At 41.4% G+C, this 17,687-nt stretch overlaps 1 protein-coding gene across 1 annotated transcript; it reads right to left on the bottom strand.

The window, feature by feature from the left end:
* On the bottom strand, positions 1-15,470 carry LOC146714308 (ras-related protein Rab-38). Its single transcript, XM_085450773.1, has 4 exons — positions 14,704-15,470; positions 9,807-9,937; positions 4,352-4,501; positions 1-1,138 (listed from the first exon to the last, which is right to left on the bottom strand). The coding sequence occupies exons 1-4, from the start codon at positions 14,894-14,896 to the stop codon at positions 920-922; spliced, it is 693 nt and encodes a 230-aa protein (XP_085306899.1). The 5' UTR covers positions 14,897-15,470; the 3' UTR covers positions 1-919.
* Positions 15,471-17,687: the final 2,217 nt, after the last annotated feature.

Genomic DNA, 17,687 nt, shown 5'->3' on the forward strand with positions numbered 1-17,687 from the left:
TACAGAACAACAAATCTTTTTAATTAAATATTAAAAATGAACAATAAGGAGCTACTTGGCACTGCTCTAAGGCAGCGGTCCCCAACCTTTTTTGCACCACGGACCGGTTTATGCCCGACAATATTTTCACGGACCGGCCTTTAAGGTGTCGCGGATAAATACAACGAAATAAAACTAGTACCGGTACCGAAAAAAAGAAGATTTATTCATAACACACCTGAAAAGACCCAGGAAAACCGAGTTAACGATAAAAATGATAACAAAATAACGCTGAAAACCGATAAAAACCCTGAAAACCATACATTTCACACCTGAGCCTCAACTCTCGCGGCCCGGTACCAAACGACTCACGTGTCCGAGGCCCGGGGGTTGGGGACCGCTGCTCTAAGGCAAACAGTAGTAACTTACAAAGCAGTCATAACTCAAAGCAATTTAAAGACTAAAAACTAAAAAACACTTGTTGGACAAAGTTGCAAATTTCACACACCTATTGTCTCTGCTACAATAGAAGCATCAATGCAAAAAAAACCCCAAACAAACAAACAAACAAAAAAAAAACAAACCTTAAAAATAGCAGATAAGATAAATACAAATTTTGGGAAAACATTATTTTGACAAATTTCCTTTAAAAGCCATAAAAAGTGCTATTGGTCACATTCTCCAAATAAGAGATTGCTGCAATGACTGAACTCATTTTGAATCAGAGTCCGATATAAAAACACAACAACTTAATTATTTGGTTAAAAATATTATATGGATTTTTTTTTCTGAAAAATCTAAAAAAAACCCCCCAAAAACCCAGAAACATCAATTCTATTAAATTCTCTCAGGAAAGGTCAGTGAGGAGAAAGTGATGGAGAGTAGAGTCATCCACACCATCCTCTGCATGTTCCTGCAGTCTTTTGGTTCAGACAGTCCTTCAGTCCTGGTCTTGTTTCGGTTTAATTGACAGGCACCCCGAACATCCACCGAGTCCCTTCTCCTTTGTGTTGTAGTCAAAGCGAGGCAGAACAAGAACGCTGCCATCTGGATCGCCCTTACAGGCGCCACTGGTGGCTTCAGCCAGCGCTCTCTCCTCTTCCACAGACATGATGCTTTTCACCAAGCATGTGATGGCAGCGTCGATGTTGGTGTTGTCCTGGGGAGAGAAAGAGAGAGAGATAGGATGAAGCTGAAGGGTTGAAGAAGTTTCGATGGAGGTAGAAATAGTGAAATGTCTTAACAGTAAAATCCACCATATTGTCCATTTAAGTATTTAAGGGTTGTCTTTAGGAGCTTAATCACTCAGGAAAAACTTGGACGAATGACTAAAACTCGTCTTGTTTGGATTTAAAAGAGCTCTGGGTAATGACCCAAAGAAAGAGATAATGGACACAAGCAGCAGGAACAAGCTTTCTCTGAAGGGTGGCTGGGCTCAGCTTATTGATAGAGTTAGGAACTTGGTCATTTCATTTTGGTCAAAGGGAGCCAGCTAAGTGAGCCACTTCCTGTATGTCCCGGGGTAGACTTAGGACACACTGGTGTCCTAGGTCTACCCCAGGACCGGCTTGGGAATGTCTCAGTGCTTTGTCTCTAAGAGCTGGAGGAGGTGGCTGAGGACAGGGAGGTTTGGGCATCTCTGCGCACATGTCTGCAGAGTCCAGAACAGCTGGAAAAGGGTGCATTTTCAATAGAATGGTGACCTACTGGGAACCACAGCTTCAACTTCATTTTGTCCTAAATTTGCTTTGCATGATTTACAGTTGCCTTGGTGCAGCAAAGATTATCTAACAAGGAAGAGACACATTAGCAGTCACAAAGAAAACACAGATATACTTCCTGCAGACCCGAACAACAACAACAACAAACAATGCAAAGATGTGCAATAGAGAACGTGTTCATTTAAGCCATCACCACGTGGCTTCTTTTTTTAAAACGCAGCTTTCTTGAGTTCGAGAGATACCGCTTACCCAGTACGTTCTCTGTTCACAACTTTCCCTCTAACAGTACAAAATCCTACAACTACCATAACAAACACTATTGTGGGTTAAATCAGTCTACACAAAATCATGTGATTGCTTTAACAAGTTGCCACACTGTTCCTCTTATGCCAACTCATTTTGTTATTATTTATTACCAATTTGCTTTTTTTGAGTTTGTATTGCAGCCCTTTAGCAGCAATTCCTATTTTCTTGTGCGTGTTGTGAACTGTAGGGGGATGAAATATTTCTGTATGCTCGTTCATTTAATGGCAATAAAGATCTTCTCGTTCTAATCATTTAACTCCTTTCTCTTTCAGACCACCGTCTCTTTAAGGCAACTTTTTTCTGATTGGGTGCCCACTGGAAACAAAGGGTTTGAACAGCAGGGGGTGGAGCTTATGTGTGCCTGTGATGACCGTATTAGGGATTTCAGCTATTGCTGATGTTGAGTAAAAGAGTAAACAAACATTAAAATGGAGCATTCACGGTTGTCTGAATCCTGAGCTTTTGGCACGTACACTGAAACTTCATTACCTGAAACTCTGATAATCTTTAATGGGAGCAGCTACAGCTGAACATCTATATTAATCATTTTTCCATCGTAAAGGTGAAATATTTCAAATATTAACGTCTTTAAATAACTGATCAAATATTCTTTTTGTCTACAACATCTACTAAAAAAGGAAACTCACTAAAGTCTACTAGAGCGCTCCTCATTTCCTGAGGTGGTGTGTGTGTGTGTGTGTCTCAACTTGTTTCTGTTATGTAACGGGTAAAAAGAGGACATGAGGCTTTGAAGGTTCTGTAAGGTGAAGAATGAAAAGCTGTGCTTCCAGCCTTCCACCTTTAATTTAAATAAATTGGATCAACAGATGAGCCACAGTAAGCGCCGTGTTCTCACTTTTTTTTCCTTTTAAGATTTAACTGAATTCCAAGTTTTTCTGTTGGTACTTTTAGCCGATACGAACTAATTGAATTCTGCGAGTTGGCAGCTACGAGAGCCAGCTGTGACTGAATCATGAAAACTTATATAACTGGATATTATGTGAACATGGCATTCACTATAACCTGATGTACCTAACTTCTTTTCTTCTAACAGCCTAGAAGAAGACATGCTTTATATTTGTAAGGGGCCAGTATGTAAATGAGACGGTGCTGACAACACTGTTTTCAACCCTGTACCCTCTGGGTGTCATCACCCCAGGTCAGACTGTGGGCTTTTGAAGCTTTGGGGTTGAATTGTTTCTTTGGTTGATAGATAATTTTTTAATCCCAATTGTTCAATTGTTACAGCAGCACATGCGTATTAAGCTTAATATTTTCTAGAGTATTTTAGTATTTTGTTTTTTCTTAATTAATTAAATATATTCCTCAGTTTTATTCATTCTGAATGTTTCCTGGATAACACAGCGAAGTTCTTCTAATTGTCGGTGGTTCTCCGTTTAGTTACAGTTCTCACTTCTTGTTTTATATTAATAGTTGTCTTGTCTCTAGAGTGTGTTTAGTTTTACTTCCCCTTCTGTCTCATTGTCTTAGATTACTGTCACCTGCCTCTTGTCACCCTTGCGAATACATAACAGTCTTCCTCTTAGTCTTTGTTAGCTTCCTCTATGCGCATTTTCCACTAAGTTTTGGATCGTGTTTGTGTTTCTGGTGGACTTTTCTGGTGGAAATTCAACAATACAAAATAAAGCTTTACCTAAAACCAACCTCCATTTGGGTTCCAAACACTCATTTGATTCATGACACCAGGGCTAAGAAAAAATGAAGCCATCGCAGGCGTGCTATATGCTGCAGTTCCTGTAGTGGCCACTTGAGGCTGCCTCTAAAAGCGAGTCGGTCCCCATTGACTCCCATGGTAAAATGCACATGCGTGCAGCAGAAATAAACATTTTTACAGCCTTACATTACTAGCTGCCTACAACATTTTTTAAATTTCTCATTCAGTATTTATTGGTCAAAAAACAAAATTTTCCCCTGGATACAAACTTTGGTGACCGTTAAGTTACAAATGGGGACATACGCTGATCGTGACATGTGAAACAAATGCAAACAGAGAACGTGACATCAGATTTGCAGGCGAGTGATGAATATGGAAATCTGAAGAATTGGGATATAAGAAAACATTTTTTTCCTTTCTTTTTAAAAAAAACTTGATCATAATCATCAGAATGATAATGAGAATAATAACTGTATATGTGATGATAATCATACAAAGTTTTGTTAAGATTGGCACACCAGTTGTGGAAGCGATACACACAGACATATATACACATGCTAAACTATAAGCTTTACAGTAAGACAGGGGGTGTGGCTTGTTTATTGTGACCAAATCTAACACCCATTAAATGCTGACAGGAAGACAGAAACAGAAAATAATCTCATCTTGCCTTGGCAGAGGTTTCATACCAGTCGACAAATCCGTACTCTTTGGAGAAGTTCTCCAGTTTGGGCAGCTTGGGGCACAAACCATGACGCCGCTGGTCACATTTGTTGGCCAACAGAACAGCTGGAACTGGCCTCCCATTGCTGAGGGCAACCTAATGAATCCCAGAGGAAGATGGAAAAAGAAATGCAATGAAAATTTACGAAAATAATTCATGATGAAGCAACAAAGACCTGTCGAAGCTTCCAGTAGATGAGCCTCAATTTGAAGTGCTTCACTGTAATCTGCAGTTTGTGAAGGGATACAGCAGCATCAAGTGATGGCATCTGTCTGTTATGTTATGCCTATTTATTTATCTATATTGATATCAGAGAGGCATCAGGCTTGTAATACAGTGATAAAAAAAATAAATACTGATTTGGCTATCTATTACATAGTTGATAGGCAGAGGGCACTGAGAGTAAGATGACAATATAAAACGGATTGCTTGCAGGGATGGGCCTCTGTCTGCAGCCCCTGCTGAGCATTACAGTTTCAGCTCAATGTTTCAATGTTAAGCTGTAATGTATGCAAATGTGCTTTTCGTCAATCTTACAGCCCTCAAAGCATAATTTGTATTTGTTAAGAAGAAGCTCTAAGCCTCACCGAAGATCTTTGAACATAGTTAGCATCAAGCTGGAAAAACACTGTCGGTAATAAAGGAGACATTTCTCACAAGGAAACACACATATGCACACACTATATATAGCCTTGACTTGTGGTCTTTGTTTTATACTTGTTTTTCTTCTCCTTAATGTCTTTATTGAGGTCTCTTCTTTTTCAGTGAAAAGTATTTTAAAAATAAGATTAAAAAAAGAAATACACCTCCAAATATAACTCTTTAACTGCTGGATGTGTAAAAGAAAACAAAACAACTTCACTTTTGTGTAAAGTACTTCTACTGCTTTGAAGTGGCAAATGAAATCAGTCAGTCAGTCAGCTGTCTGTCATTTGATACTAAGCTGACAGTAAGCTGGTCATTTGAGGACTGCTTCCTCATGACCAAACTGGAAAATAGCCCAGATTAGCAAACGGGGATTCTGGGGATTAGAGGAAATCAAGAAAAAACTAAATAAAAAATGAACACACAAAAATGTACAAAAGTTTATTTCCCATTATTTTTAGATCTTGAATACATATATTATCAAAACATATATATCGTAACAAAATGATATGTGTAGAATACAACTGTCTTTATCCCACCTGCTGCGTTCTCCCTGACATTGCTGAGTCACAAACTAGGCTAGCTATCCTGAATACAGTACTTCCAAAATGAATTAAACAAGGAAAAGTGAGGTAAAAAACAAAACAAAAAAAACCTCCACCACCAACAACAGGAAAACAGAAAAGGGGATGCACAACTATTGAGAAACCACTTCTTTTTTTTTTTTTGGCTAAATCAGGATGAAAACACAACATTTAACTTTAAGCAGTGGCTTTCCACCAACGCAAACAAGGCAGGCAATTGTTCAGTAAAATATAAAAATAGACATCAATTAAAGCCAAAGTAAAGTGACCACTCTTCTATCTCAGACAGTGCTCTGTCATAAAGCTTCTCCTGTCGCTTGTTTGCATCTATCGTTTAAATTGTTGACATCTTGTTGGCACAGTTGACCACAGTCTCTGGAAGCAGGCTCAACTCTGCTTGGCTTAGGTTCCACTGAAATATGAAATATGCAGTGCATCAGTTTTACAGGCATAGGTATCCTGCCAACAATGGCTAGAGGTTTTCAAGCTGCGAGACAAAGCACATGCATACTGTGGAGAAATGTTGGTCTTTCACTTTGACCTGATATGCTGCCTCTAACTCTGCTTTCACTGATCTAAGATCAGTTACAATCTGCAAAGTGAAATAGAACCAAGACTAGCAAGTAAACAAGCTTCTGTGATTTATCATCTTAAGTTAAAAGAAAAACATGAAAAAAAAATTTTTCTTATTTATTTTTCATATAATATAAGCTTCTAGTGAAAGCTATAAGGTGCCTTTTTTTAAGTAAGGTCTCTCCAGTGTGCATGATTGTGCGCATTCCTGTATCACATGTTTAATTATTAGAGAAAGAGGAAACAAAGCCTAGTGACTTGATCTGGGCTTGTCCATTTAACCTGTTGAGCATGAGCCCCCAAACAAACCATTAGTTATGCTAGACTCTGGTTAATAAACTACATTAAGATTATGTACAACCCAAATTCCAAAAAGTAGGGATGCTGTGTAAAAAGATTTGCTTATTGTGAATCCGGTGGCAGCAACATGTCTCGAAAAAGTTGGGATGTGTGCAGCAAAAGACTAGAAAGGAAGAGCTGAAGGAATATTTTGCAGCTAATTAGGTTTGCTGCCAACAGGTTGGTCACATGATTGAGTAGAAAAAAGAGGCAGAGTTTTTCAGAAGTAAATATGAGCAGAGGTTCATGGGTTTTTCTTTGTTTTGCTGTTGTTTTTATTAACATTTTAAAATGTTCCAACTTTTTCAGAAAGTCTGATTTACTTCAATCCTACAACAATATTAGATTTTTCACCCTGATTCATGCAAATTTATTTGCCTCAGCCCCAAGTTTGTAGATTTTTATTCAGAGCAAAGAAATACATTTCTTAAAACTTTTTAAACTGCACTCATTTCCTCCTTCACAAAATCCTTGTGGTGGGGCATGGCTTGCTGTGCCATGCAGGGAGGGCGGACGCACCTGCGTGGCATCCGCAAACATGCCCACTGACTACAACAAGTGCGAGTGGTGGTGTATTGTGGTGTGATGCATCTGCGGCTGACAGCTGAGAGCTGCAGCCGCGGTCAATAAAGATGGCTCAAAACTATGACCTGTGGACTCAACGTGCCTTATTCCCACTAGGGCTGCCACGATTAGTCGATTAGTCACGATTACGACTAATTTAATAGTCGACACGTCGTTTGAAGCTTTGTAAGATCCCAAAAGATGCAGGGATAAGTAGTAGGATTTAAGAATGTAATAATGGACTGAAAAAGAAGATGGCAGCATGCATGTCCAGGGATGCCCGCTGCCATTAAACCCCAAAGAAGAAGAAGCAGTGTCCGGTTTCATAGCTGTGTCCAAATTTAGCGGCCGCATCCTTCGGAGGCCGCATTTGTAGGCCAATTACGTTACAGCAACACGGCGAAGCATGCCCAAATTCGAAGACTCCCCCAAACACGGCCCAAAAATGCGTCCTTCATTTCTCCAGTTATGAAGGATGGGTCGGGTGTATGCTTCGTGGCCCAAACAATCCCAGAATTCATAGCGCGGCCCAGCCAATTCCAGTTTTCAACAATGGCGGCAGCTAGTTAGTTTTAATATATTTTTTTTTCTCTTTTTTTTTTTTAAATGTTAAACTTTATTAAGAAACCGTATACAGAACATGTATACAATCAGAACAAAATTAACATATGCCAGGGGGTGTAATACAAAGAATTACATACATTCAAATAATTTGTAATTACTACAAATAGTAATAGTTTTCATAGCCTTTTTGTTAAGTGATCCACTAATCAATTTTATGTAACATAAAACATCATTATAGTAATGTTTAAAATTAGGTTTTTTGTTACTGTATTTGCATTTGTGAAAATAAAATTTAGCTAAGATAACTAACAAGTTTAGTTAGTTTTAATATTACTCTTATAGGGCTTTGGAGCGTGATGTCACGGGGGTGGGCGTGGAAAGGATTTTGGCCTGATGCGCCATTTTCCCGGTCCAAACAAAGCGCAAGCGACAAAGGAGCGAAAGCACACACAACAGCCATGGTTCGTACTTGCTGCGTGGTCAGCTGCAATGTTCGATCGCACAACCGGCAAGAGAATAAGCTTAAAAAGGGTTTGTCTTTTTATTCTTTCCCAACCTGGAAGCAACATGAGGCAGCTCATATAGCGGACCTTACCAAACGAAGGCATCTAGCCTGGATAGCAGCCGTGAGACGAGCTGGTATCCAGTTCGCTTCCATGTCCAGATATCACTTAACTTACCGGACAATTTCATTCCGGTAAGTTCTATATATGTTCATATCACTCTTTATAGCTTAATAATATGATCGTTGGTGGTCTCGGAGGTTATAGAAATTGCGAACAAACATCGAATGGAGTGACTTTGCAGACATACGTGCTATGTAACGATTTGCTAATTCTTTCTCACAACTTTTGGGAAGCCTGCCTATGAAATGGCTGTAATATCTTGCCCGATTATCAATGTGGTCGTTTGCATCAACTTTACAATTGTGGGCACATAATATGACAACGAGATTTTAGCAGTTCATTGATAAATGTATAACATCAACTGTAGTAGGGGGTGAACCATGGCCATTACACTCGATGCACTCCAGCGATTTGTAATTACAAAACTGGTTCGCAGTGTAAGCGCTTACTCCACAAACAAGATATGTGAAGATATCGGGGTAGGACAGTGGCGGTAAGTCGTCTGGGTCTTTATTCCACTGCCATATTTCATATGGGTCCACATTTGCGATGCACTCTGGACGTAATAGGTCTCTATACCATCCGTTTTCTTTTGAGCTGCTTTTAAGCATGTTTCTTGTTGTCGTTGTTCCAACACACTGTGTTTGTTTTGATTTATGGACCCGGAAAATGGCACCGCGCTCCCACAATACATTGCGACGTGACGTCAACTCCTAAGCCCTATTATTCTTTCTGCTTCACAAAATAAACTTTTAACATATTTTCAGGCAAGAATGTAGCTGTGCAAACTTCAAATATCTGCTCGGTTTATCAAGACACCACATATCTGCAAAAGCGCTCCGACGTTTTCAGAGACGTCTGTTACCCACCAGCTCGACAGCTAGAGGGTTCAAGGGTCACTAGAGCCGGTGAGAACACCGGACTCCCAGCACATCATTTTCAACCCCCCCGCGGTGTTTCGCTACTCAGGTTGAACATGATATGCACTCAGATAATTTAAAAATGTTATTGTTTGGCTTTTTTCAGTGTTTTATTTGTTCCTCAGTAAATCGGTTTGGCTGAGATTAAAGTTATAGTTTTACACAGCTGAATAAACGTCAAACAGAGAACTGATTAAACAGAAGTGTGAGATGGGAGAGAATTTACTCCAGTGTCCTGTTATACTTTACATGGAAAGAACAGACGGCCGAGTTTATTAAACTCCACCGAGACAATCTGCAAATTTCGTTAAACTTTAATAAACTATCATCTTGTCTTTATTTTTAGTTAGCACATACTGTACCTTAAACACTTAAAGCTGTAAGCTAATGATAGTTATCTAAGAGCAGATGCTGCTGGTGCAATAAGCTGTAGTTTTACGTCCAATAGACGCATGATCTGATTAGTCGACTAATCGCAAAAATAATCGGTGACTAGTCGACTATCAAAATAATCGTTTGTGGCAGCCCTAATTCCCACCACACTCCTCTTCTCAATTCTCCACCTCCTTCATCTCTGATTTTTTACCTTTGAGTCCAGGTCTCCTTTCCATTTAAGGATGGCCTGAAACGTGGACAGCCGGGTCATGTCGAAGACGACGAGCGCACCCACGGCCTCTCTGTAGTACACACGGGTCATGTTGCCATATCGTTCCTGCCCTTTTTAAAGAAAACAGAAGACAAACCCAGGCCAATGTTAATTTACAGACGAGACTTTTTAAAAAAAAAATTTAAAGCAGAAAAATAGAAAAAAAAAGGAGAGAAGAACGGGAGCAACGGTGAACAGACAACGCTGCTTCTGTAAGAAAGCACACAGCGCCAAAAAAGACAAAGCAGAGGGAGGTACATAAACAAATATACAATTTTGCTATGTGTTCGCAGCATATGATAGGATATGAGTGACTGTGTGTTTGACACAGACCATACTTGAAAAATGAGTTTGAGAGATCGCAATGTTACAGACCCGCACCTAGCAGAGAGGTAGAAAGTGAGTAAAACTAGAGGGGAGAAATGTGACATGAGCCAGAGACCGTGCTTATCAATGCTTATCCCTAAAAGCCTTGGTCTCTAAGTTTTACGTAAAATTGAAAGGCAGTCTGCGCTGCCATGCAGCCCCGCCTACCTACCTCTGGGTAGTGCTCCTGCCTCCAAAGATCCTACATGTACGGTGATGTGTGATGAGATGTGACTATGGTGTCATTAAAAAGGGAGAAACAGATGACCGCACACCACACCCAGCAAAGCCACTTGAATGGTCCAACCCGTCCTATTTGTGTGAGTGATGTGTTGTCAGAGGAAGCGGGGGAAGGAGAGGACTAGGCCTGGAGGAGAGAGCCAGCAAAGCACCCCCCATTTCGAGGAGGCGAGGAACAGCAGATCCGGGACTCATGTTGACTGGAACCCCACACAGCAGCCCCCACTGCAAAGAGTAGTCCAGCTGGATTTCTCAAAGCCCAGCACGAGCACCTCACTCAACCAACAATGAAGACAAAAAAGCACAACAGACCAGCCAGAGTCTGACATACGCCACAGCACCAAGCCATCTAAAGTGATGATAGCTTGGGTGATCACATCAGTTTCTGAGGGTCACACCATTAATACCAAAACTGGTCACTTTTCATAATAATAACTAACATCTTTGCCAGTATCAAACATTTAGCCCTAGTTTCCCAGCACAATAAGACACTTTTTTTTTTGTATACAGGAACTGCATATGTTCTTCTCACTGCTGACAGACACACACACTTGTTAAAAAAATGTTGCAAATGAGAGAAGCATGTGTGTGAACATTTCAGTCTCTATCCTGGAAACTAACTTGCTCCACATGATCCCAATATACCGGTGAATCAGCAGTGGAGCATCTGACACACACAGACACACAACCCTGCGCATGCGCCCAAACACCGAGCACACAAACTGTCTCCTAAAAGCAGATGGTACCTTTCCCTTTTTTTCTGCACACCATCTGATCAGTACTAATAGTATGAGGTCAAAGGTCAACACCACCAATGACCAATGTTTTCAGAATTTAAAATAAGCAAGTCCGGCAATCTAAAAACCAGGAGACCGTGTTCACTCAAAGGTAAATGTACACATGATCATTATTTTTTGTATATAACAGTTTATGTAAATAGACCAGAACATGTGTAATATCCTTTTATTTTTTGTTGTTGTGCTCCTACGAGACTGACATCGCTCTTGCATCCTATGTGTATAATGCGACAGGCAGAGTCAACACCACGTGAGAGCTCCACCCAACAGGCAGCTCATACACCCCTCTGCATTTAATCAGCGTTATCATTAATATCTAAATCTCTTCCACAGCGTGTCTTTTCCCCGCCTTCCCCCTCACCCCCAGCAGATGGCCGCCGGTCCCTGAGTCTGGTTCTGCTGGACATTTCTTCTTGTTAAAAGGGAGTTTTTCTTTCCTTCTGTTGCCAAAATGCTAGATCATGGGGGTGTCATCTGATTGTTGGCTCCTATGGATTGGAACCAGCATGGAAAGCAAACATGACAACTAAAAACAAAACAAAGACAACAACAATAATAACATCTGTCTATCACACACAACGCCTACTATGTTAAAGTAATAAACACCATGTTTTTTTGTGGGTGAGGGAAGTCGTGATGTCACCATATCAGAAACGAAAACACAAAAAGAAGACATTATAACTTATAAAAAAATGACTATACAGAGAGAACATCTATGTAAAAGCACTCTGTGAAGGCTGACCTAAAAAGAACGTACACCAACTCACATTTTTTTATCTTGACATTTGTAACTATAAAACATTCAAATGGGAAAATGCAAAAACTTTGTGACTTGAAAATGCTCCTCGTGACCCTGAACAACCGGCTTCCCTATATTAAGAAAAGCCAGCACAGAACAGCTGTACGGTCACCACATCCACACCGTGAGGACAACATGCCGGCTGTTTGTGTGACCGCAGCAGCTTCATTGTCGTTTAGCAGCAAGTCGTGACCTGCCTCGCTGCTAAAGTCCGCCTAGAAAACAGCCTCAGCCGGACCTTTTCATTTAAATGATAACTCTTATCAGCTGGCACGTCACTCAGCACACACAGTGTGTGTGTCTTTGTGTGTCTGTGTGTGTGAGAGGGAGACAGCAGTGAGACCGGAAAGAAAGGAGTTCCCAAAAAATCTAATTACATGCAATTAAAGAGACACATGGGAGGGTTTTATAAGCTGAATACAGAGAGCTTGTTATGTGCCTCTGCAGGAATGATGGCTGACCACATTTTTTTTTCAAGGCCACTTCTCAAATTGTGCAACATAATTGTTAGATGCATCAGCAAAAAGCAGCTGAAGAGTGTGAAAATGCAGATTACTGCACGTTTGTTCTGGGGTTTACTGCTTACTTGCATTGAGCACAGTACAGATGCATTTGCTTAACTTTGAGCGAGTTTGTTTATATGTATAGTGGTACTTAACTTTTACAAAGTACTTTCTAACAGATGCCTGACGCTGTCACATGTTGGCTTACTCTTGCAGCATCGGCATACGCCACAGCTCCAGGAGCAGCATACCACTGACCACTCTGTGATCTCCGAGCTTCTGGGAATTTACTCAACTTGACTTTAAGATTCTGTTACTTTTATGCTGCATTATGCTTCTGATGTCAGAGGAAAGTGTCTCTAAATTCACAGGGAAGTAAACACAGTTATCTCCCCCTCAACCATCTACAACATGACATGTTGCAGAACCAGAAGTGAAACATGTAATTCACCTAATAAATGTGTTTGAGGGACTCGTTGAAGATATCTGTACTTATTATGAATGGAAGACGTCTGCTTATAAAGAGTGCATCTTTGTACGGGAGTACGTTTTGACATTTGTGCCATTTTAAAAGAAAGAGTCTGACTGCGTGATAATCATGCAGGACAAAAAAAATGCACACTGCAAGTTCGGAAATATTCTAAGATTATTGATTAAGTAACAAAACCCTTCTTCTTCTTCTGTTGTTACAATAGATAATCTGCATCCTCATCTATTACAATGATCCTCCTTCATCACATCCATGAAGCTCCTCTGTGGCCCTCCTGCTTTGTCCAGTATATCCAGTGTCCCTCTCCTGCACATGTCCAAACCATCTCGGTCTTGTCTCTCTAACTGTGTCTCTGTCTTATACACATTGTTTACAGTCTTGAACTTTCCTAAAGATGTTTTTTTCCCTAGAATTTACCCAGAACAGGTGCACGTATCCATTGCAGTTCTATTAGACATCTTTAACCTGCCAACTTCCTCACATCCACACGAGGATGAGGAACAGGAAGAGGTGAGCAAGCTGGCAGGTTGAAGAATCTGTGTACCAGACTCTTCTTGGGTGCGACGGCAGCAGCTAACGTCTTGTGTGTCCTGCCGTGTGCTGTGTTCAAGACACTCTACTGTAAGTAATCCTGACCCGACTGTCCCAAAATGACCCCCAAGCTTATGGATGAAGACGACTGTACGTGACTATGACCCTCACACTGCTCTCTCTATCTCTATGTCATGTTTAGTCAGTGGTGGATGACGTGACGTGGTCAGTCCCTTTGCTTTCACTGCAGCAGTACGCCTTCAGATTCGTGGGCTCGTATTATTGGGTTACAAGTACTGATGCAGTTCTGAGTAAACATCAGTCTGCTGTTGCAGCTGGTGAAAGGGGAACTCGGCCAAGGTCATGTTTTCAGTGCTATTTGTCTGCATGCCTGTGGAGCAACAGGTTCTTCGGAGGATTTGTAAAGGAAGTCCTTATGAAATGCGGGTCCTGTATACGTTGCACATTACTGGTTACATCTTTCTATAGTCGCTGTAGGTCGAGCAACGCTATATTACAGATAATGCATGCAGCCCAACTCTCTTATTACCTCCTTACTTGTTGTCCGTACTTGCACTGGTCTCTATTTCTTGTTCTAACTGCACTTTGTGTGCACCACGGACCCTGAGCTTCATACTTTCGTCTCTCTGTGTACTTGTATGTGGCTGAGTTGACAGTAGAGTTCACTTTGGCATTACTGATATAGAGCTTTGACCTTTGAGCCTCGATGGACGTTTGAAGCTTGCATAATTCTGAGGGACACAGAGTCCCCCCCCCCCCCCCCTTTTTTTTTTTAAAACACAACGCCACAAGGTGGAGTTAACTTTTTATTGGTTTGCTGAGGTCATTAGGAGCCGATTTTCATGCAACTTTGTAGCAACATGGTGCATGCGCAAAGGAACAGCTCGATAAAATTTGGTGTGGATCTGACGTGTTTTGGAAAAATATCCAGATATTTACGTTGGGTTTGGTTGAGTGGAGAGTTGTCATCTGCATCTACTACTAAAAACCTTTCGTGATAGTGTTTCTTGAGTGGGTGAGTGAGTGAGCATTAACCTGTACAGCGGTGTGTCATTCCACCCACAAAACAATAACAGTATGGTTCACGTACCGGCGATGTCCCACAGCTGCAGCCTCACCACTGTTTTGTGGTCCCAGTTGAGCACTTTGAGTGCGAAGTCCACTCCGATGGTGGCCCGGTAATGCTGGGAGAACACCTGGTGGACGTAGCGCTTTATGATGGACGTTTTGCCAACTCCCAGGTCGCCGATCACCAAAACTTTGAGCAGGCGTTCGCGCTGCATGATTACTGAAGACCCCGGTTACGAATTCCGCGTGAACGAGACGTGCAAAAACTGCGAAGAGTGTCACGCTTTTAAATAGTGGATTCTCGCATAAAAACAAACACCATCGAGAACTCCCCGAGAGCAACTTTGAAGCGCAATAAGGTTTTTAAAACAGGTTTTCGCAAATAAATAAAACAGAACGCGCTATTAAAGTAGATCAGGCGCAAATGACAACAAGTGCGCATATCTTAATGTTCATGTTAAAAGTTATAAATGAAAGCGAGTGTGCCCGAGAGCCGCAGATGCACAAGGGGAGGCGGCACAGGAGTGATCTCATGTAACAGTCCACAGCTGATGACTGCTGACCTCGATGACGTCCCGGGACGCTGGTGCTCACATCTCCGTGGCCGCTCTATGTCCCGGCCAAACACCCACGAGCTGTTTCACAATTTAAACAGTGAAATGGAAAAGAAGAAGATCACGCTTTACGTAAAACTCTGATGAGATAAGGACGAGAAAAAACGAGGCGCTGTTATCTGATGAGTCTGCGGTCTGTGCGCGCTTCTGCAGCAGTTTGCTCTACTGCCACGACTTCAGAGAACAAACTGCGTTTCTGACAGCAGCTCACTGTCTTATAAAGTCACGCCCACATACTGTGTGTGTGTGTGTGTGTGTGTGCTTTTCAAACGCACAGCGCGCATATTAAACGCTGTGATGTGCAGAGGTTGGACACACAAACAGGAACAGTTCTGAGGCACTCTGACACCTTCTTCGGTCTAAGTTTAGTTTCCTCTGCTGTCATTGTACTCGCCCTATCTGTTGGTCTTTGCTCAGGGGAACTCAGTGGTTTTACATGAAGTGCTATTTACTTAAAATGACTCAGTAAACCAGCAGAAAATACAGCGAACAAGTTCACAGGGTGCAGGCAGTGTGTTAAAAGCTTGGTGGATGGGACAGTGCAAAAGTATGAGACGAGGAGTGAGCAGAGGAAACTTTCAGATCCAGGGCTGAGGGTTTTCATCAGCTTGACTTTGTTTTCTATGAGTAGGTTTGGCTTTAAGTCAGCAGAGTCCGGGGTTACAGGTGCATCGTTCTCCTGTGTTAGTGTCGCTTCAGGCTGAATTCTTTTTGTGCTTGCAGATCACTTAGATCCTTTTTTGCACGGAAACATGTTTGAAATAAATTATAAATCCTCCGAGCCAAACACAAACCAGTGCGTTACTTAACATGCTGTGCTCCCTCTGCTGACTGGAGTCTACCATGGGACAGCAGCTCTGGGTTTCTGGGGGCTGATTGGGTGACTGGGCTGATTTGTCACACAGGTTTGGGAAACACTTGCAGTATTTTCTGTGTTTAGCAGGTAGTTAGTTTAAGGATCCCAGATAACTGGAGGCTCAGCCTGTCTCAGTTTATTCTGCTTGATCACCGGTCAGCTGTGCCTCGGGTGGAAGAGCCGATCATCTAACAAGCAGAAGGTCAGCGGATCCCTGATGACTGATGGTCACATTGAAGAATTCTTGGGAAAGATACTGAACCCCGAGTTTCCCCTGAAGCATCAATCCGAGTTTGAGTGTGTGTGTGAATGTTGGATAAAGCCATGGATTAAAAACACTGTATGAATGGGACTTGCAGTAGAAATCACTTTGCACCCAACTGAGTAGAAAGGCAGTGTGTGAGTAACTATCCAGTCAAGCTGCGTCTCTCTACAGTCAGCAGGTGAGCTGTTGTTTACATCTCCTAGCCACGAGGACTCCCGTCTTCACTATCCCACATCAGCTCTGTGACATTTCAGTCAGACCTCTATCACATTTTCCCTTTTGTTTTCTGTGCCCACATTTAAAAAGCACCTGACCCACGCAGCACAATCACTCTTTAAATCAGCTGCTGTGGCTCAGCAGGTCGCCTGCTAACTCGAAGCTCCATGGTTTGAGCCTCAACTCCTCTAGTCTACACGCCGAAGTATCGTTGGACAAAATACTGAATGTCCATTGGAGTGTAAGTGTGTGAGGGTTAGGTGAAAGTGCTTAAGCACAGATTTAAAAAAGTAATACAGAGAACATTTCATGTGAATGAGTTACATTGTGGATTCTCTGAGTGATATCTGACTTTATAACAGGTTTATTTTTATTGTTTGTTTATTATTTATTTATGTCCCCACAGCAGAAGCATGAGTAACACACACACACACACACACACACACACACACACACACACACACACACACACACACACCGAGAGAGAGGGCGTTCTATTTGTTATTGCTTAAAACTACAACTCCCAGGTGCTGGAGCTTCTCACAGGCTGTTCCGTGACTGCGCAGTGGCACATAGACAGCGCAGTGAGTGTGCAGCTTCCATCTGGTGGCAATATTCTTCAATAAACAAATAAATTATTAATAATAATAATGAAAATACTCACAGTATTGTTTGTTTTTCCTCATCCATAAGTCATATTTTCAGTTAGTTTCCTCACAATTACGATCTAACAACCAAACATTTTGACTTTTTGGTCAAAATGTTGTTAGAGAAACTAACTTCTGTAAGTTTTTTCAATATTCAGGGTTTTTTTTTTTTTTTGGTCTTTAAACTGTGCAAATAAAATTAGTCTTTGTGTGTTTTATTATCCGTTACTTTGATGACGTCAGCAGACTGTTACAGTACATAAATCCAGTTTTCCCTACATATAAGTAGGATGCTCTCTTACAGAGGCATAATGCAGCTTCTGGGCGTTAATATTATGATACATGGAGGTTTACTGTTATGTGCCCTCCCCTCTAAAAGCCGTGCCGCCTCCCGGTGTTGCGCCTCTG

This window comes from Copadichromis virginalis, linkage group LG3, assembly GCF_057382275.1.
Source record: "Copadichromis virginalis isolate Kocher_CV1m ecotype Utaka linkage group LG3, C_Virginalis_male_GT1.1, whole genome shotgun sequence".
In the NCBI taxonomy this organism is placed as follows: domain Eukaryota; kingdom Metazoa; phylum Chordata; class Actinopteri; order Cichliformes; family Cichlidae; genus Copadichromis; species Copadichromis virginalis.

Bases quoted from the DNA above. Each gene is read 5' to 3' on its own strand.
- LOC146714308 (XM_085450773.1), bottom strand. From the start codon at position 14,896: ATGCAGCGCGAACGCCTGCTCAAAGTTTTGGTGATCGGCGACCTGGGA. The intron at 9,938-14,703 runs GTACGTGAACCA...TTCTTTAAAAAG, and splicing joins GCAGCTGTGGGACATCGCCG to GGCAGGAACGATATGGCAAC. The intron at 1,139-4,351 runs GCAAGATGAGAT...TTCTCTCCCCAG, and splicing joins GGTATGAAACCTCTGCCAAG to GACAACACCAACATCGACGC.